The sequence below is a fragment of the Ipomoea triloba genome, chromosome 2 (genome assembly GCF_003576645.1).
Source record: "Ipomoea triloba cultivar NCNSP0323 chromosome 2, ASM357664v1".
Classification (NCBI taxonomy): domain Eukaryota; kingdom Viridiplantae; phylum Streptophyta; class Magnoliopsida; order Solanales; family Convolvulaceae; genus Ipomoea; species Ipomoea triloba.
This window is the reverse complement of record NC_044917.1, coordinates 12,887,015-12,908,989: the sequence shown is the minus strand read 5'-3', so window position 1 is coordinate 12,908,989 and position 21,975 is coordinate 12,887,015. Positions and strand designations below refer to the sequence as shown.

Sequence of the window (21,975 nt, the reverse complement as noted above, 5' to 3'; positions counted from 1 at the left end):
TAAATATTGCGACGGAATTATTCCGTCGCAATATTATTTTTATTCTTACTACGAAACGACGTTGTTTTGAATTTTTTAGAATGAGAGAGAGTGAGAGACCAAAGGCCAGTAGTCCAGTAGACTTTTTTTTTTTTTTTTTTTTTGAATACTACTGACTCTATTACAATGCAGTAGTCTAGTAGACTAAGACCACACAATTACAACAAACCCTAGATCTGATTATCTGAAAATTGAATTCCTCTCATTCTCTTCTTCGCCTCTTGCCCTTTCGCGACTTGCCGCCGGCTTCACCTCATCATCAATCGCCATTCCGCCTCCCCCACCCGCCACAACCAATCGCTAAACCCCTACCCAGTCCGGCTCTCGCCTCTTCTTCCCAATCTTCCGTTCGTTGCCGCCGACTGCGAACCGAGACCGCAAACTAGAGGCCGTCGCCATCGACTGCGAACCGAGACCGCAAACCAGAGGTCGTTGCCGTCGACGGAGAACTAGAGGTGTCTTCAACCGTGCCCGTAGCTCTACCAGTTGGTCCCAAGGTATATATTTCAAACCTTTTTTCCTAATTTGCAGCCATTATATAGGTTGTCTGCTCGAGTTTGATTTTCTTACAGATTTATACTCTTCCTCAGTATCTCTGTTATTTGTGCGTTTAGATTATATTTAATCTGAGTGTTATGGAACATGAGTTCTTTAAAATGGTTGCTGGGTGATTTATAACAATTGGTATATAGTGAACCCCATAGTCACATAGCTATTTGAGTTTGAATGAACACTATTTACACAATGGTAGCATTTGGTATGCAATTCATATAAAATGTAATGAACTTTAAACTGGTTAACATTTTTGATGGTAGCAATGAACATTTGTCACAAACATGATGGCCATTTTCTGCAAGGCTTACCATGCTTTGAGTGTGGGGGTTCTTGACAAGATTCCTCTGTTCATATGGTTGTGTATTGGGTTGTTTATTTTAGTTGGGTTTAGTGTGGAATTGATAAGTCGAATTGTTTTGTACTGGACTGCTTTAGGGGATACAAAATTTCTGGCTGCAGAGGACAAAGAAGAACGAAAACGGGGCAGATTGGTGAGCATACTGAAATTTAACTGCTTTCTAACAATTCATTGTCATTCTTATTGAGTAAAGAGTTCTTTTTCAATTAATACATTTCCTTTTTATTGAAATCCATATTACCAGGACAATCTTAACTGTCTTCAGCTATATTAAAATTTATATCATTCTAAGTAGGTCTCCTTTGCACAAAAAACTTAATTGTCTAATATTTGTTTTGCTTTGTGTTGGGTGTTTGCTTTCATTAAACAGATGGAACTCAATTTCTTCCGTTTCTTCATTTCCCTATCTTTCAAAACTTTTTTTATTTAATATTGTTTATGGCAGGTGAAATGTTATAATTTAAAATATCCAATTGATCTAAAATTATATTGCAAACCTGGAAGCACATTCAAATTTAGAGTACAGATGTATAGATTTTCTATACTTGCATTGTAAACTAGAGTTCACGTTGATCTATATAATACAAATGTAGAATTCTTGTCCTTTCTTTCACCTTTGGATTAAAAGTGTTCACCCCTCATTTTATTCTTTCTACAGCTCATGTATCAAAGACAAACTCAACGTATCGAGTTGATTAGGATGCTGCAAAAAATGCTTTGGTGTATAATACTTGCGAGATGAAGGCTAAAAGAAGACATGCTGATTACATTGTTAGTTAGTGTGGATTGTTGTTTGTGAAGACTATTATATTGTTAGTTTAGACTTGAATTGGATATTATTACTTATTAAATTTGGATTGATAATGTATTATTACTCGAATTTAATGTAGATTGATAATGTTTTAGAATTTTATATTTTAGAATTAATAAAGTTTTAGTATATCATTGTAGTAATAAATTTTGCAATGGAATTATGACAAATATTAATTTTGTGACGAAATATTTGTTCATGGAAATAATAATTTTAAAAATAGCAATATGAAATATTTGTGGCAAAAATCGCGACGGAAAATAATTTCGCCCTTTTTTTACGATGGAATATTCGTCTTCAAAACGGTGCTAGAATTAGCGACGGAATTATTTCCGTTGTCAAATTGCGACGGAAATATTCCGTCGCAATATTTCGCGACGAAAAAATTCCGTCGCCATATTTCGCGACGGAATTTTTCCGTCGCAAACGAAGATACGACGAGTCGATAGTCGACGGAACGAATTCCGTCGCCATTCCGTCGCAAAACCTGTTTCGCGACGGAATTTGGCCATTTCGCGACGGGAAAATTCCGTCGCGAATCGCGATTTTTCTTGTAGTGTGTACCCCTAGTTTCAAATAATGTGTTTTATCTACATAAATAATGTACTTTTCTGAAGGTATAAATAATGTACTTTTAAAATATTAAAATTGCATTTTTTATTTATGGTCTACACACACTACTACAGAAAGCACCTTTAATGTCAGGTTTTTTGCACTTTTAACGTCAGTTAAAATTCGACACCAATCTAGCAGACATTGTATATAAATAATACGACGTCAGTTGTAAAAACCAACGATGTATGTATTTTTTATTTTTTAAAAATATAATACAATGTCGATTATTAAGGAAAATTGACGTCGTTTAATACTTTAATTTTTTTTTAAAAAAATAATACATTACGACGTCAGTTATTAAGAAAAATCGATGTCGTATCTTATACTTTAACAAAATAACGTTGGTTTTTGTGAAAAACAGACGTCGTATAATTTTTTTTAAAAATAAAAATACATACGACGTCGATTTTCCTAAATAACCGACGCCGTATGAGATTTTTATTTTAAAAAAACAAATATTATAAGTCGTCGATTTTTGTGAAAAACCAACGTCATTTATTTTATTTATTTTTAATAATTAAATATATTTTACGAATCCACCTAAAACCTGTGCAGCAATTTTTACAATTTACATCAAGTTTCAGAACTTGTGCAGCAAATTAACATTCAAAATCTCACAATTGATCAAACTAATAAATTTCTCAATTAATCAAACTAATAAATATTATAACTAATCAAGCTAATAAATTCTACAATTACTAATAATATTTTGAAACTACAATTATTAACAACAAGTATTTAACATAAATATCACAATTCATCAAATTAAAGAAGTAATTTATTAAGTCATTCATCTATAAAAAAAATTGCGCCATTTGTCTCTAACTTCATCAATATCTTTTTGATTGTAAGACAATTTTCCTTGTCTCTCCAAATTCTACAAAGTTCAAAAGAGATAATGTTGGTTCAGATAGGGTGGGAAAACTCTAGGAGGGGGGGGGGGGGGAATAGACTTTTCAAACAATTTAAAATATTATAACACTTTGGTAATTTCAACTCTAGGTAACAAGCATAAAGCAATTACCAAAATAGAGTTCGCAGCGAAATAAGATACGGTAAAGTGCTATAAACAAGTTCACGTAAAAATGAAGAGCTTTGCTTACGTTATAACTTCTAGAAATAGCTCAAATAATAAGTATGCAAAGTATGATTCACATGCAGGCGTGAGAACTATCAAACTCAGATGAAATAATCTAAGTAGTGAATAGTGTGGTTCGAAATATATAAGCAAATATAAAGTAGGATGAGGATGAGTATGAATTATGCTTGCATGCAATTGTAATGTCACGTGATTCTAGGTGCTAGAATAATAAATGTGACAAAGTATCTAATGATCAGATAAGCATGCACGAAATATGTAAACAGATAAATAAATGGACACAGAGATTTATAGTGGTTCAGATGTGGTGTAACCCTCCTAGTCCACTATTCTCCTCTCACTCCAAGGAGGGAACTATCAAACTCAGATGAAATAATCTAAGTAGTGAATAGTGTGGTTCGAAATATATAAGCAAATATAAAGTAGGATGAGGATGAGTATGAATTATGCTTGCATGCAATTGTAATGTCACGTGATTCTAGGTGCTAGAATAATAAATGAGACAAAGTATCTAATGATCAGATAAGCATGCACGAAATATGTAAACAGATAAATAAATGGACACAGAGATTTATAGTGGTTCAGATGTGGTGTAACCCTCCTAGTCCACTATTCTCCTCTCACTCCAAGGAGGGATTTCACTATATCTTTAATCACCCAGATACAATAGTGAATTAGTGCCCTTCTAACACTTCTACAACTCCGAGTGTCTTGCACAAAGCTACACTCAACCCCGAGCGCCTCCCACAAAGCTATGCTCACCGAGTATACCGCACAAAGCTATACTCCTCAACCAAGTGTCTTGCGCAAAGCTACACTTAGTTTCCCCGAGTGTTTTGCACAAAGCTACACTTCTATACTTTTTCTCAAGAAATAAAAGTATTTCTTTCTAAGACTTGATTTCTCTCGTGTTTAGCTCAATACTAGCACTTGCTCAATCAGATATCTCCGTGTTCCTATATATCTCCTCCGTCGTATTGTATTTGTCTTCAAGTCTTCTTGGGTTTTTATAGCTAAATTAGCTATTTGACCGTTATGTATCTTCAGAGCATTAAATTGTCTTCAGATGGTTTTTGTCAACTTTGATGGCTCTGTCAGATGAATTTGAATATTTGCTTCTGATGATCTTCCAACGTCTTCTTTAATCACTAACATAAATTTGCCTTGTAACTTGTAGCCACATTTCCTTGACTTTGTTTATCTTCTGGTATTGTGAACAATTAAGTTGTTCATAATTCATAAGTCAAGTTGCTCTGAATCATTTCTACTCGGTGATTCTTGCTTGAGCATAATTTAATGCCACCAAAAAGTACTTTAACTTTCCTCAATTTGATCTCAGCTCCAAGTAGCAAGAATATTAGCTTTCTTTTAATAGGGGACAAATCGCAATCAACATCCAATGCCACTACAAAGAAGAATTTTATTAGTTTATAGTATATTATATATAAGGTATTGTATTTAAAACATAATCAATGCTTACTTGAGAACATATGGAGCTAAATAGCAACTTTTCTTCACATATTGCAAGATGTCATTTATATATACTTTATCTTCTCATCTCTAGTCATCATTTTTCGTTGAATCCAACTTGGATCTAAAAAGCCATACATGGATTGTGATGCCAAACCATACTCTTTATAAATACACATATTCACAATCAAAACCAATCATATAAACTACTAATAATTATGATAAATAAAATTAAAACTATTATGAACAAATAATACTAAAAATATATTACCTTATAAAGAACTGAAAAATAAAAATATCTAAGGTCTCCATATTCAATAAACGCACGATCTCCAGACTCTCAAGCTGTAACTCATAATCAATGTTGCCCACAACACCACGAGGCATATGCATCACAAGATCGTGTTCAAGAGTACAAGCAATCTTGTATACCTTTTTGCATGTACTACTCAAAGAATTCGAATCAACTAAAGTCAATTCATGATGATGAGATTCCACAACTGATTCAAAAGTCAATTTGGTTTTTCCTTTTAACTGTGCATTTTAATATAAGTAACAATTATTATTTTTAAAAAATTAAATTATATACTATTTTAAAATACAAATATTTATAGCGTACATACATTATCAGCTTGAGTACATAACTCTACTAGCTTCTTTGGCCAAATAATAAAGTGTTGAAATGCAAAACCTACAAGCTGAACTTCACTGGTGGGGAATGGTACCTTTGCACTTGGATCAATGATTTTGTATATGCTCACCTTCACTTGATCTACATTTAGTGCAACCCATGAACTTTTTCACTAGTGTAAGCTATCACAAATGCAACTAGACGTCTAGTGGGTTTTCCAAGTACAATTGACATCGTGCTCCTAACTGCATTAATTAATAAAGAATCATAGAAAATGTTTTTAATAAATAATAATAATAAGATTAATTATAAACATTTACTTACATCCGATAAATCAACAAAAGGGTTTGGGAAACTAATTTTTTTTTTTTACTGTCATTTTGTTGTAAAACATGTTCACATATGACATCCTCTTGTCTTGATTGTGCAGCTTGCTGAATAGGAGTCTGCATATTACTAAATTGTTTCATCATCTCAGCAATCCGTGCTTCAAATCGTGCTTCAGCAACAGCAACAACAGAATCAATCATTGGCTTAACTTCTTCTGTACGCGTCTGAGGAGGACGTTTTGCATGACCAAATACACTTTTTATGTCATATCCTCTTCCCATGCCTCAAACACGCCTAGGATGCTCATCGATCAATACCTAGCGCAACAGGTAATATATCATGTCTTCCTGACGCAACGAATTCTTCTTGAAAAGCTTGCAACTCGAGAGAATCCTAACATTTATAAATAATATTCAATAATAATTACTATTATATTTGGTCAATTTTGTTCAACATAGCTATTAACATAGAAAATTATAACTTACCATTTTTCTACGACCATTCTAGTCGCTCCAATGCAAAAATTTCCAGACTTATCCATTCTTGCTATATTCCACTTTTCGTGTCTACGTAGAGGAGATGGAGGACTAATTGTATGTGATGGATCTGAATTTGCAATTTCTTGTTGTTCTTTCATCTTCTCATCCATCATAATTTTTTCCAATCTTTGATAACCTCCTCAAGATAAACTATGTGGATGAACATTCTTAGCTTGTATTTCTTGATTTTTTTTCTTTTTGCCTACATAAAAAGAAAACATTAAGTAGTAATACATAATTAATATATTTGAGTTAATAATAATTGATAGTAGAATAATGGTACCTCATATTCTGCACCTGTATGAACCTTAACAAACTCATTCCATGTCACTTGGTCAAGGAACGAGTATTCATCACATGGATTCTTATGTGAGAAAGCACCATAAATATACTTGCTAACCAATTTTGATTTAAAATCTTTTCACCGTTGACCCACATATTGTATCCAACGCTCTTTCATAGCATTTGTGTTGGGAATATCGTAAGTACTCTGCAAGAAAAGATTATTTATTAGTAAAAAAATGCAATTATATTAAATTTTTTTGTATATAAAAATCTAAATCTAAAAGAAGGTTACCCGAATATCTTCCCAAATATTGTCCTTAGTCTCGTTTGGGAATTTAAGCCATAACTCCATTGTGATCGGAATGTTAACATGTGTCATCTTGGCATCATATGTATTCTTCGGAAGTTCATTATCATTTGGAAGCATATCCTTTAATATTTCAAGTAATGCAGTAAAGCTCTTGTCACTCCACCCATTCCCAACTTTCAAGTTGAATAATTTTAATACAATAGATAATCGGGTATATTTACTACAACCCGGCCACAAAGGTAATTTTGAATCATACAATAATTCATCAAACTCGTTTGATCGATCGGTGAACTCCTCTTCAACATTGCGAAACATTTCATCCAATTGATCTTCAGACTCATCATCTTCATTTGCTTCGTTGTCAACATACATATTAAATGTTGTAGCTACATTGCTTTCACTATCCCATATCCATTTTGTATAAGATAGATTAATCCCATTATAGAATAGATCATCAAATATGTCTTTCTCACATAACTTTTTCTGATTACAACACTTTTTACAAGGACAAAGAAACATTTCATTACTATCCAGAAGGTTATTCTTTGCAAAGTTAATAAATTTTTTAACTCCATCTTCGTATTCCTTACTAATTCGAGAAACATTCATCCAACTTTTATCCATCACAAGCCAATCTAAACTAATATTAACCCTAATTAAACCTAAGTTAACACTAATTCAACAAATTTATATAATAATAATAAATAATAATAATTTAAACAAAGACTATATTAAATTAAGTCTTAAAATTCGAAAAAATAAAAACAAAAATTCCTAAAATACATAATAATTCTTATAATTTGAAATATAATAATAAAATACGAAATATAATTTTTAAAATTCGAAATATAACCCTAAAATTCGAAATATTATCCTAAATTTGAAATATTATCCTAAAATTTGAAATATAGCCCTAAAATTCAAAATTTATAAACAAATAATTAAAACTATAATTTATAAATATATATGTTACCGTTTTCGGCTGTGGATAGAAGGCAACGACGACAGCATGCGACGAGGTGCGACGGCGACCAGATCTGTGGCGATAACGTGCGACGGTTGCGCTGCGGTGACGGTGGCTACGGAAATGGTGGCGCGGCGGCGGCAAATGGAGAAGAACGGTGGTGTCTCAAAAATGGGTAGCTAAGGAAGAAGAATAACTATGTTGAATGGGTCTGAATTTTATATATATATATATATATATATATATATATATATATATATATATATATATATATATATATAAACAGAGATACGACATCGGTTCTCTGTCATACCCGTATTTTCCTAACATTATTATTTCAATAAATATTTTCAAAAAGAGATTATTATTATTATTTTATATAAATCTAACTATTTTGTTATGTTAGGTCAACTTTTTTTTTTTTTTTTACTACTTAAATCCTTAAGCCCAAATGTGATTATTTCGTAATGTTCTGAACCTAACTTTAGCCCAATTTTTTTGGCCCATTTATAATTCTCTAATTTTTCTACCGTAACTATATCTGTTTTAACCCATAACAGTCTAACCAAAGATATTTTCCCTTACTCACCACAAAAATGTGACAAGTGTCACTTTCTATACCACATGTTTTCATCCTTATCTTATAAGAGATAATATATAAACTTGATCTCCCATTTTTTTTCCCACTTGGCCGAAATTTAGAAAGGAAAAAAAGAGAGGAGAGAGAGAGTATTAGTCTTCATCTTCTTCCTTGAAGCTCAAGAATCCATAGCCAAATTCTCTTCACAAGTCTTCAAGTAAAGGAGAGGATTTAGCTATTGGTGTTTAAAGGATTTGAAGGAAAATCTAGCCTCTCAAGTTTCTTATCAAGTGGCTAGAATCTCATTAAGTGTTGATGAGAGTTTTGGTCTTCAAGGGTAAGATTTCATGTTCACTAAAATTATATATTTTGCCCCAATATATATAAGTATATTTTGATGATATATGATATGATATGATATCAAAATTATATGTTCTACAAATTATGTGCATAATAATGTCCATGTGATCACAAGTGCATTGCTAATATGTGTATGATTCTCGAATTGTCGAGAATTAATTTTTACGGGTCAAACCCGTGTGTTGAGTAAATGCTTGGCTTGAAATTTTGGTGTTATATACATATATGTATTAAGAATGATATATTATTATGGAATGAATTATTGTGGAGAAAAATATGGTTTGGGAAATTATATATTTTATTGAAGAAAATATTTATTATGAAGAAATGATATATTTTGGAAATTATATATATACATATTTGGTCATTGGAGGATAATAATATTGGTGTCGGTGTGAGCCGGAAATCTCACAACTAACCTTTGGAATTGTAGTCATTATGAAAAATTAATTGATTGATATTGGTGTGGGTTGAATCCCCCAATTTGGTAATTTAGTTTATGAATTATGAAATTTGAGTATTGGTGTGGGTTGAATCCCCAATTTGATTTTGGTTTGGCTTATGATTTCTAGTGGTGGTTATGTAGAGAGCTTAAAGACTCGATCTCCACCCTAAGCCCAACAAAGTCAACATTGCCCCCACTGAGGCTCGAACCCATGACCTCCCACTTGAGAGAATCACTTCATGCCGCTTGACCACAAGGCTTTTGGCTCCACTTGGTATTTAATCCTCCTTGACAAATATGTTATTTTTGGAAAAGTATATCTCCACATATATTTTTTGAAAAATATATTATGAGATAAATGATAAAACCCAAGCCTATATTTTACGGGGTGAAATGGAACTTACTTAGCTTATGCTAATTTTGGGATATACACCCCTTTGTTTTTGTGTTAAAATGATTTTTGCAGGTGAACATGAATAGGATGGAAGTTGAGGTTGAAATCTACTCTATCTTAGAATAGACACCCTGGAAGTTTTAGCATTTTGAGAAATACTCGGTTGTATTGATTATTTCCATATGTAGTAAGTTAGATTTTGGATTGTTATTTGATGTTGTAAGTTTAGCCTTAGTGTTTGGGTATAGGAAAGATACCTAAGCGTGGCGGTAACACCCATTTTCTTTTGGTTAGATGTATAAGCTTCCGCAATATATTATTAGTGATTTTGTAATAAATTTAAGATGTGAAAATTGGGGTGTTACAGTCTCAAACAACCGACGTTGTATCATTTTTTTTTAAAAAATTGAATATTACATATACGACGTCAGTTTGAACCGACCTCGTATTTGTTATTTAATTTTTTTTTATATAAATTACAATACGATGTCGATTCATTAATGAACCGACGTCGTAATATTAAATAAAAAACGTTAATGATACGACGTTGGTTCAATAATGAACCGACGTCGTATTGTATATTTAAAAAAATTTTAAAAAAAATTATACGATGTCGGTTATATGTTATAATCGACATCGTATATCTTATTTAAAAAATTCTAAATATAAATAATGTTTTTTTTGAAAATTTAAATAATGTTTTGACATCGGTTTTGTTAAAAATCGACGTTGTTTCTACGACGTTAAATGTGTTTTCTGTAGTTGTGACAACTGTGTGGATCATGGTCAATGGAATAATGATTGGTGAATATTACGAGGAGAAAATAACATTACTCTTATTATATTGAGAAAAGTAAAGGAAAACTATATTGGAGATTAAATTTAGAGTACACACTACGGTATTATATTGTGGGAATAAAGTTTTTTAAAACTTCATTGACTAATGGTAATGATGAAAGGAAACAAAAAGGAGTAAATTAAGGAAAATATATGGGAACTCTTGACCTCCGTCAAAAGAACTGCAATGAAAGTGAAGTAGCGTCCAAACTTTCACTATTATTTATTATTACATTATTATTATTATACTTTTTCGTTACGCCTAAAAAATATACGAAATGATTTTTGAAAAAAAAATTATTTTTGATCCTTGACTATTACACATGTATCAAATTTGGTCATTAATTATTAATGTTTTTAAATTAGGTGAATGACTATGTAACTTGTATCACATTTGATCATTGACTATTAGGGTGTGTTTGGTTCAAACATTGGATGGGAATGGTAATGTGAATCAAATACTTGACAATGTTAATGAGTTTAAGTATAGGATTCACTTTGTTTGGTAATAAATATGAATTGGAATCAAAATAAATAAATAATTAATTAAAATTAAAATTAATAAATATATATATACATATATAATACATATATGTGTGTGTGTGTATATATATATATATATATATATATATATATATTAAAATTTAATATTTAATGCATGAACAATCATCTTTTTATTTTTTTCTCCCTTATTTTTGATTCCATTCTTCAAAAGCAGAGTAAAATGATAATAAATTTTGTAATTACTAAAGGATTTCATTCCAATAGTAGGACAACAAAAGTATGCAATCAAACATGGCAATGTGTATCAAACTCATACTAGGATGCAAAAGTCCCCAACCAAACACACCCTTAATGAACAATTGTCTGTGATTGATTGCATTGAATGATCAGATAATACAAGACTAACGTAAGTAATGCAGAAGCTAAACACTCCTAAACAATAGGCTAATAACTTGGTCTACACAATAGACTAGGTAACAACTAACTGATCACTAATACTCCCCCTCAAGCACAAGGTGTGTGTGGCATCACATTGAGCTTGTCTCTGAGGGTCGCGAACCGAATAGCTGGAAGCGGCTTCGTGAAGATGTCTGCAAGCTGATCTTTCGTAGAGACGAAGTTGACCAAAAACTCCCCAGATGCCACCTTGTCGTGAACAAAGTGAAAATCTATTTCCACATGTTTCGTGCGGGCGTGAAAGACTGGATTGGCTGCTAAATAAGTAGCTCCGAGATTATCGCACCATAGGGTGGCTGGTGCGCCAGAGTGCAGACCGAGTTCACGAAGAAGTGACACTACCCAAGTAACCTCTGCTGCGACATCCGCTAAGCCTTTATACTCTGCTTCTGTCGAAGAGCGCGCAACGGTCCGCTGTTTTCTAGATACCCAGGAGATCAGATTGGTGCCGAGGAAGACCGCGTATCCACTTGTAGACTTCCGGTCATTGGGGCACCCAGCCCAGTCAGAGTCCGAGTAGGCATGGACATCGTAAGAGATAGACTTCGTTAACCTCAACCCATAGTCTAGAGTCCCTTTTACATAGCGCAGTACACGTTTGAGGAGACCCCAATGTTCTTTGGTGGGCGCATGCATAAACTGACACAGGCGGTTCACGGCATAAGACAAATCGGGTCGGGTGATGGTGAGATACTGGAGTGCACCAGCGAGACGCCGATATTGCGTGGGATTATCAAACAACGTCGTTGTCGGCGACACAGTTTGAGTGATCGCTGCCGGAGTGGCAAGAGGTTTGCAATCGGTCATCCCGGCCCTGTGTAATATATCCTCCATGTAACGACGCTGAGAGAGTAGAATGCCGTCAGACACCGTGAGTGTCTCAATCCCCAAAAAGAAACTTGGTGTGCCAAGGTCTCGAATTTTGAAAGTGGAAGACAGTCGTTGGAGCAATGAGTCAACCAACGTAGCGTCGTTGCCGATCATGATGATGTCGTCCACATATACTAGGAGAAACACTCGGGAGGTGTGAGCCGAGTAGTGAAACAGGGACACATCGGTTTTGGATGCCGAGAAACCTGCAGATAATAAGAAGTCGTGGAGACGTTTGAACCAGGCCCGCGGAGCTTGCTTCAACCCGTAAAGAGATCGTTGCAGATGGCAAACATGGTCGGGATGCGCGGGATCTTCATACCCAGGCGGTTGTTTCATGTATACAGTTTCACTGAGATGACCATTGAGGAATGCGTTATGGACATCTAGTTGGCGTAGTGTCTATCCACGTGAGATTGCCATGGATAGTAATAGGCGTACCGTAGTCGGTTTCACTACAGGGCTGAACGTGTCGAAGAAGTCCTCACCTGCCACCTGGTCAAACCCTTTCGCCACCAGGCGAGCCTTGTACCTGTCAACTGTGCCGTCGGCTTTCCGCTTTGTGCGGTATACCCATTTGCAGCCTATTATATTCATACCCGGGTCTGGTGGAACAAGCCGCCATGTACTGTTATGTAGGAGAGCATTAAACTCCTGGTCCATGGCGTCCCGCTATTCTGGGTGGCTAACTGCCGTGAGTAGCAAGTGGGATCTGAGACAGTGATTAGGGCATGAAATTCCTCGCCAATGCCCCGTGTCATGTGTCGGAGTCGCATGACATGCCCCCGTTCTTGTGGCTGAGCATGTGCCCCTTGCCTCACAGCTGTGGTCGTGACAGCTTGACCAACTGGGACCAAAGGACCACTGGTGGCTGCAGGCTCCTGGATTGTGTCGGCTATGGGAATAGGCCCAGCAGTCGGGTGATGTGCAGCTAAGGGGGCAACATCAACAGCTGGAATGACAGGTCCTGAACCCCACGGGGTAGTGTGTGGCTGCTTCATTGACACAACCTGCGGAAGAGAGTCTGTTTCAAAAGGAAAAACATTTTCGTCAAATCTAACATGGCGACAGACGAATGTTTTTCCCGTGTTTAGGTCTAAGCACCGATATCCCCTAAAACCAGACGGATAACCCAAGAAGACACAGGGTGCAGAGTGGTACTCTATCTTATGGCGATTGTATGGCCGTAGATAGGGATAACATCTACACCCGAAGACTCGAAGAAAAGTGTATGGTGGCGCAGTTTGATATAGTAACTCATATGGACTTGTAAACTTGAGGACTGACCAAGGTAAGTAGTTTATGAGATACGTAGCTGACTCAAAAGCCGAGTCCCAATATTTTAAAGGAACTGAGGCTTGGGCTAGAAGGGCGAGGCTGGTTTCAACCACGTGCCTGTTTCGGCGTTCTACCCGGCCATTTTATTCGTGCGTATAGGCACACGATTGCCGGTGAACAATGCCCAACGATTGAAACACAGAATGTAATCGGCGGTATTCCCCGCCTAAATCAGATTGGATGGATTTTATAGAACGCGAAAAACGGCGTTCCACCATCACCCGAAACAAATCAAACACTTTATAAATATCAGATTTGACCCGTAAGGGGTAAAACCAACAGAATCTGGAATAATCATCTACGAAAAGTGCAAAATAACGAAACCCCTGCTTAGAAACAACGGGGGCAGGACCCCAAATGTCTGTGTACAATAAATTAAGAACTGCACTACTAGATGAAACTACCCTATCTAATGGAAAACGAGAGGACTTTCCGAGCTGACACGCAGTGCACAACCGGGGTAGAGAAGTTTTATTTGGTGTGACCAGGCATTGTCGTAGGACTCTTTGGAGGACTTGTGTATGTGGATGACCCAATCTTGAATGCCAAACTGTGGATGGCGCACGAGCACTAAGAAACGCAAACTGGACTCGCGAGACCGACAGCTTGTATAGCCCTCCCGAACTAGGACCCTTAAGGAGTACTGTTTTGGTGAGACAGTCAGTAAACGTTATTGTCAGTTGTGAAGCGATTGACAGACAGTAATGGAACGGATAAATTTGGAACATGTAGAACATTGGACAAACTAAGAGTGCATTTATTAGTGGATAGCGGTGCATAACCAACATGTGAAATTTGCAGACCTGTACCGTTTCCAACTCTCAGAACGTCACCACCAGTATAAGGATCAGACTGCGTCATCATCGAAGCATTTGGGGTGGCGTGTGAGGTGGCGCCGGTGTCGAGGTACCACTCATCGAACGCAACAGCTGGAGTATCGTCGCCGGCGACAGCAACATTGGCATGCGCCGGTGGATTACCTGCGTAAAGTTTAAAACAATAAACTGCCGTATGCCCGTGGGAACGGCAAATCTGGCAACGGGGTGATCCACCGCGCCCACGTCCGGAACCGCCGCGACCGCGCCCACGGCTGTGACCTCTGCCACCGTTCCCCTGCCGTGACCCAGCGCCGACGTCGCCTCCCTCGTGTCGGCCTTGCCCGGCGAAAAAAGCGGCTGGAAAGCCACCACCCGTGCCTGCTCCGCTGGTCGTGAATTCATCTGCCCAGATGTATTCTTGCGCCTGTAAGTAGTCGGCGAGGTGGGGAATTGACGCAGGATTACCTGTTACAGTGAGCGAGGCTGCCATGGTGCAATATTCCGGTCTCAAGCCCCGGAACACATGGAGATTCTGTTCATCAAGAGACATTGGGCGGCCGGTAAGGGCTAGATCCTCGATGATTAGCTGTGCGCGTCCTAAGTATTCGGCTGGGGAACTGTCGCCTTGACGCAGCGATTGAAGCTGGCCGAGAAGGTTCAGCGAACGAGCACGGGTGGAGGATCCAAGTGCAGCGGTAATGGACAGCCAAACATCACGAGCGGTGGAGTGGCCGACCGCCAAATACATCACTTCATCAGAGAGTGATGAGATGAGCAAGGATAGGATTGATTGATCCTGTTGAACCCAGGGAGCGTACGCCGGATTCGGAACAGTCGTGGGTGGGGTTCCGTCGGCAGCACGGTCGCCTGGCGGGGTAGGGAGAACCGCTGGTGGGCAGGGATGATCACCATTCACATAACCAATTAATCCTTGGCCACGTAGAAAATGTATAAGTTGTGTATGCCAGAAGAGGAAGTTGCGGGAGGTGAGTTTGATTGAGACAAAGTGGTGGGCGGCGGTTAGCGGATTAGGGGTGGCCGGCGGTGGTACAGAGGCGGCAGACACAGTCCTCTCGCTGGAGTTGGTCGACATTGTTGGGAGAGAGAAGAGGAGGAGGGTTGCCTAACACTATCTGATACCAAATGAACAATTGTATGTGATTGATTGCATTGAATGATCAAATAATACAAGACTAACGTAAGTAATGCAGAAGCTAAACACTCCTAAACAATAGGCTAATAACTTGGTCTACACAATAGACTAGGTAACAACTAACTGATCACTAATACCCTTAATATTTTCAAATAAGGTGCATGACTATATAATTTGTATCGCATTTGGTCATGCCGTCCAATTTTCTGGACAAGTTTTCGGTAAACTATTGCCGGAATTTCAACAAAAATAGTAATGTGTTCTAATTAAAAGTGTATTTTCGACCAACTATTGCCGAAAAAATTATTTTTTTTCGTTGAAATTTCGGCAATAGTTGGCTTGAAAAATTGGACGGTAGAACCAAATGTGACAAATTACAAAGTCATGCACCTAATTTGAAAATACTAATTGTCAAAGACGTACCAAATGTGATACAAATTACATAGTTACATTATTTACCGAATTTGAAAATATTAATAGCCAATGACCAAATTTGATACATGTACAATAGTCAAGGGACCAAAAGTGAAATTTATTCATGATTTTTAAATCTTAACTTAGTATTCTAGATTTATTATTATTCGACCTTAGATTATGTCAAAAATTATTATTGCAGTAGGGTGATATTAAATTTTTTTATTTTATTTTCTATACAAGGGAGGTAATAAATTAAAAGAAAGAATTGCATAAATTTATTTCAAATTAGATTTCTGAATTCCTAATAAGATAGTGTTTTTTAAAAAATAATTCTCATGCAAATAAGTGAAATAACAATGGTGTCGATCCTCCAAACCTCAATTTATTAAGAATTTTATTTGCACATATTTTTATTTTATTCTTTGGTGATTGTCTCTAAGGGACAACTAGCTTTTAAAATAAATAAAAAGGATAAAGTTTAAATAGTTCCTTCAATTATATATCAAAATGTAATTAGATCTTAATTTTTTTTGAAACCCCTCCAACTAGCCTATTTAACAAGTTATCAAAATGTAACTGGTAAATTTTGCTTACATAACATTTTACGTGGAATCTTATTCAAAAATTAAAAAAAAAATATTTTAAAAAAAAACTTACTGACAATGGAGAAGCCGCCGACTTCTTCGTCCAAATCGGATGAAGAAGTTGACCCATCCAATCAAATGGAAGTTGCCATGGACGACTGCATGGCAGATTGTTGCCATTGTTTTTTTTTTTTTTTTTGTTAAATTAATATAATTATTTAAATTTAAAAAAAATATAATTTTAAAAATATATAAATTTACATGACATTTTACATTGCAAGTGACTAGGTAGTAACATGCTATTATAGTCAAATATGCTAATTGCACAATAAAATTAAGTGTTTAAAAAATATTAATTGTACAATTTTAGCAAGTTTAACGGTCTAATTAGAGATTTCTTTATTTAGAAAGTCTAATTATACTTTGATATATAATTGGGAGGTCTATTTGACTTTTTATTCCAAAAAAAAGAAAGTATCTTCTATCAGGAGTAATGTACAGTAGGATCGATGGATCCATATCATTCCCTTGCCCATGATTGTTTATGCATGATCTATATCCTTGCATGCCATCAAGAAAGCTAGTAGCAATCAATGGCGAATACTCATAAAGGCATGCAGAAACTATCATACCCTTTATACTTTAATTTCATGATCTTAATTTCTGATTAATTAAACCCTTAAGTTACTATGATTAGTGTATTATGTTTAACTTCCAAGTCCATTAAGGGTCCCTTTTTTTTATTGAACCTGTCTCCACCCCATCTCAATAATTTTGGGAAGCAGATTAAGGCACTAAATAATACGCTAGCTCGTCTGAGGGGGCGTACTGATGCTCCCTCTTTAGCTGAATACTGCCGGGTTGATGAACAGCTCCACTTGTTGGAGACCCAGGAGGATACTTTTTGGAAACAGTGTGCTAAGCAGCACTGGTTGCGAGGAGCTGACTCGAACACGAAATTTTACCACAGGTATGCCTCTGCACGTAAAAAGTATAATGTTATTTCGAGATTAAAAAATAGTAATGGTGTCTGGGTGGAGGATTTGGAAATGCATGCTGAGATTATGTGTTATTTTCGACATATTTTCTTGTCTGATGCTAGTTCTATGGTTAGTGATCATGCTTTTTTCAATACTATAACCTCGCTGGTCACAAATGTACACAATGCTGCATTAACGCGACCTTTTGAGGAGTATGAGGTTAAGGATGCACTATTTTCAATGTTTCCTAATAAGGCCCCCCGTTCCTGATGGGATGAACCCAGGTTTCTATCAACAGTTTTGGGATGTTGTGGGTTAGGATGTCTCTCTTTTTGCTCTGAATTGTTTACATACAAGTCAGTTCCCGGATGGTCTGTGTGATGCTAATGTGGTTCTTATCCCTAAGAAGGGTAATCTTGAGTTTGTTACTGACTTGAGACCCATTGCGTTGTGTAATGTGGTTTATAAGATTATGGCGAAAATGTTGGCTAACAGGATGAAGTTTCTGCTTGATGAGATAATATCTGAATCACAAAGTGCTTTTGTTCCTGGGAGGTTAATCATTGACAATATTCTCGTAGCTGTAGAGGTGGGCCATTTTCTTAATAGAAAACAGTTGGGCAAGGTAGGATGGGGTGCTTTGAAACTAGATATGGCTAAGGCCTATGACCACATGGAATGGAGCTTTCTGAGGCGAATGATGGAGGTATTGGGTTTTGAAGAAAGATGGGTTGATTTAATTATGTTGTGTGTAACGTCCGGGTCTTATAATATTCAGATTAATGGTGTGACGGGCGGGCAAGTAACCCCAACCCGCGGGCTACACCAAGGTGATCCTTTGTCCCCCTACCTATTTATTATCTGCACTGAGGGGCTTTCTCATGTGTTACAACAGGCTCAATCGCAGGGAAGTATCCATGGTTGTAGGGTAGCTAGGGGTGCCCCGGCTATTTCTCATTTATTTTTTGCTGACAATAGTCTGTTGTTTTTTAAAGCCAATATTCAGGAGGCAATTGTAGTTAATGAGTGTTTGTAGACTTATGAGATGCTTTCGGGGCAAGTGGTAAACTTCCACAAGTCTAGTATTTGCTTCAGTAAGAATACCGCACCAGGGGATCGTGATGATGTTGCGGCAGTTTTCGAAGTTTCCCAGGCAGCAAATTTTGGTAAATATCTAGGTTTACCATCATTTGTGGGAAGAAATAAACTGGCAGTGTTCAGTTATATCGAGGATAAGATCAGACATCGTATTAGCTATTGGGATAAGAAGTTACTATCTCACGCGGGTAAGGAGGTACTCTTGAAGAGTGTGGCTCAAGCTATGCCCACTTTCTGAATGAATGTCTTTCGACTTCCAGATTCCCTCTGTATGGCTATTGAAAAGGTTATGAATCGTTTCTGGTGGGGCTCTGGAACTAGTAAGGGTATTCACTGGCTAGCATGGGATCGTATGTCTCCACCCAAGAAGTATGGAGGCCTTGGTTTCAAGGATTTACGGAGGTTTAATTTGGCTATGCTGGGTAAACAGGCTTTGCGTTTTCTTACGAGGCGTCATTGCTTGGTTGCACGCTTATACAAAGCCAGGTATTACCCTACTTCTTCGTTTATGGATGCTACCATTGGTAATTGCCCCAGTTTTTGTTGGAGAAGTATCATGGCAGCACATGATATGGTATGTGGGGGAGTAGGTCGCCGAATTGGTAATGGTCAATCAACTTTTATATGGGGTGATCCCTGGTTATTAGATGTTCCAGATCAAGTGATTCATACTGTTATGCTTCCTAATCTGTAGGGTTCTACATTCTCTGGTTTGATAAACCCGATCACAAATACATGAGACTTATCGATATTAAGGGACATTTTTCAACCGGAAGATGTGGATCGAATCGTTAAGATTCCTATTAGCCCTACATATGATGATTCTTGGTACTGGGTTGGTGAACCGAATAGCTGCTATACAGTGAAAAGTGGTTATAGGAAGCTTGTAGGGGAATTTATAACCACCCCAGGTGGTTTTGATAAATGGAAACAACTTTGGAAATTAAAGGTTCCCCTAAGTAGAGGACCTTCCTCTGGAGGGCTATTAGAGACATCCTCCCTACAACTCCTAATTTATTGATAAAAAGAGTGCAAATTAGCCCTACATGCCCTATGTGTGCTACTCATGTTGAGAGTGTGGTGCATTGTTTATTTTCTTGTGACTTTTCTCAATGGGTTTGGCATGTTTCTAAGCTACCAATTTCTTCTGTGTCTGGCAACAACTTTCCGGATTGGCTATCAAATGCTTTGGAGATTCTTGAACCTCATGTGGTGGAGGTTATAATATCAGTACTGTATGCTCTGTGGAAGGCTTGAAACACTGCTGTGTGGGATGTCTTACTGCCTAAGTCGGCTGATGTGTGGTCAAGGGCGGCTGCTGTTGTTTATGATTGGACCAGGTTCATTGCCCCGCTGGCACAGGTGATGCTCTCTGTTGTGCAAGATCCCACGCCTAGCTCTCCTATGCCGCCGAATGAACAAATGCCGCTTTTTACATTGTTACGTGGATGGAGATTTCAAAGCTACATCGCATGAGGCAACTTTTGGCGCCATGTTATTGACTGCTGATCATAACTTCGTGGCTGCTATGAATGGCAGGTTGGCGGTATGCATGAATTCCCTCATGGTGGAAACACTCGCATGCTAGGAGGTTTTATCGTGGCTGAAGAATCGTGTGTCGACCCATGTTCGTTTGTACACAGATTGTTCATCTCTCCATTGCTTGTTGAAAAAACCTGTGCCCGAACCCCGTTCTTATGTGGGTATTGCAATATCTGATTGTAGGCGTATTTTGAGTTCTTTCCCTCTTTGTTCTATTGGTTTTGTTCCTAGATCCTCCAGCTCACTAGCTCATGCTTTAGCTTGTGAGGCCTATTCTCAGGCTACTCCGATGTTTTGGGATCTTTTCCCTCCTGAATTTGTTGCTCCTTTATTCCATTAATGCAGTTGTTGCGTTTGTTTTTTTTTTTTTCAAAAAAAAAAGGGTCCCTTTTTAATACGTATTTAAAGAAAAAATTTATTGATAGCAAAACATTCTTGAACTGTTTCGACAAAAGATTCTTGAACTCTTTGAAAGAATTAAAAATTATTGGAATTTAATAATTTTTCTTATTAGTCGAGCAACGAGCTCGCTCACGCTCTTGCTAAAGCACTCTTGCTAAAGCAGTTAGTTCTCATTGGTCCTTGCTCGTGGGAGCGTGAACCTCCCTCTTTTGTTCGTGTTTTTTTGAATTAATGCAGGTTATTTGGTGTTTGCTTTAGAAAAAGTATTTTTAATCGTTTAATCGTTCGAGCCTCAGTGGAGGCATCTGTTGACTCTTTGTGCTTCAGTAGGTTGAGAAAGTAGCTATGAACAGATACTACAATGTAACAGAGTCAGTAGAACTCAAAAAAAATAATCATATTTATAATTAACATCGCTGTTAGTTTTTACATTTTTCTTTTCTTTTTGAGTTATTATTATATTTTCTTACATCGGTAAAGATAAATATTTGATAATATTTTGTTGATTATAATATAAAAGTGGCATGCATGGTTATTAGGTATGAAAAAAAAAGTTACTTTACACATTTTTATTTGAGTTAACATTTTAACAAGTATATGTTATAATTCATAAATTAGTTATCCAATATTAATTTTATTAAACTCAATCTTCAACTATTCAATTTTCATTCAAAAAGATTATCAACTATTCAATTCTTAGCTTACTCAATAAGATGACCAACATGAGACTTTATTGAGTAAGAATTGAATACTTGAGGTCTTAATTCAAAAATTAATAATTAATAACTAATTTGTGAATAATAACATAATTGAGTGAAGATTTTAGTTATTAACTCTTAAAAATTCTTAACTTTTATCGTGCGGAATAGTGATGCACTTTACATTATAATCAACTAAATGTATGTAAGAAGAAGGTTCAAATAAGAACATGATTTGCTGTAAAAAAGTGATGATTGATCATAGCCTATCAGGGTCAATCAATGGTTGAGATTTTTATTTAAAAAAACTAAAAAGTATGATAACAATTTTATAATTATTGTAAATTTTCAAGTTTGCAATATTGATAAAATTGGTCCTGTTCCTTTTTCACTTATTTTCAGCAACCCTCAACTGTGATTTATCCAAATGGATGGATCATATTAGTCCTCACTTTTTATCAAGGAACCTATTTTCACTTGAACCCACACACAC

General features: G+C 36.4%; 2 protein-coding genes and 1 long non-coding RNA gene across 5 annotated transcripts; 1 reads left to right on the top strand and 2 right to left on the bottom strand.

Moving 5' to 3' along the window:
• Positions 1-216: 216 nt before the first annotated feature.
• LOC116011019 lies at positions 217-1,879 on the top strand. The gene is made up of 3 exons (XR_004096961.1): positions 217-536; positions 1,030-1,085; positions 1,611-1,879. It is a non-coding gene; the product is annotated as an uncharacterized LOC116011019 (long non-coding RNA).
• Positions 1,880-5,663: 3,784 nt separating this feature from the next.
• On the bottom strand, positions 5,664-8,191 carry LOC116011008. Of its 3 annotated transcripts, XR_004096958.1 has the most exons (5): positions 8,016-8,191; positions 7,025-7,395; positions 6,731-6,937; positions 6,394-6,649; positions 5,664-6,301 (listed from the first exon to the last, which is right to left on the bottom strand). XR_004096958.1 is itself a non-coding variant. In XM_031250498.1 (2 exons), exons 1-2 carry the CDS (start codon positions 7,664-7,666, stop codon positions 6,869-6,871), a joined length of 711 nt encoding a protein of 236 aa, XP_031106358.1. In that variant the 5' UTR covers positions 7,667-7,807; the 3' UTR covers positions 6,730-6,868. The 3 variants fall into 3 exon arrangements, 1 of the variants encoding a protein (XP_031106358.1); XR_004096957.1 differs by lacking the exons at positions 5,664-6,301; positions 8,016-8,191 and having other exon boundaries at positions 6,570-6,649; positions 7,025-7,807; XM_031250498.1 differs by lacking the exons at positions 5,664-6,301; positions 6,394-6,649; positions 8,016-8,191 and having other exon boundaries at positions 6,730-6,937; positions 7,025-7,807.
• Positions 8,192-11,630: 3,439 nt separating this feature from the next.
• On the bottom strand, positions 11,631-12,791 carry LOC116010773 (uncharacterized mitochondrial protein AtMg00810-like). The gene has a single exon (XM_031250283.1). The coding sequence runs from the start codon at positions 12,789-12,791 to the stop codon at positions 11,631-11,633; it is 1,161 nt and encodes a 386-aa protein (XP_031106143.1).
• Between the last annotated feature and the right edge of the window lie 9,184 nt (positions 12,792-21,975).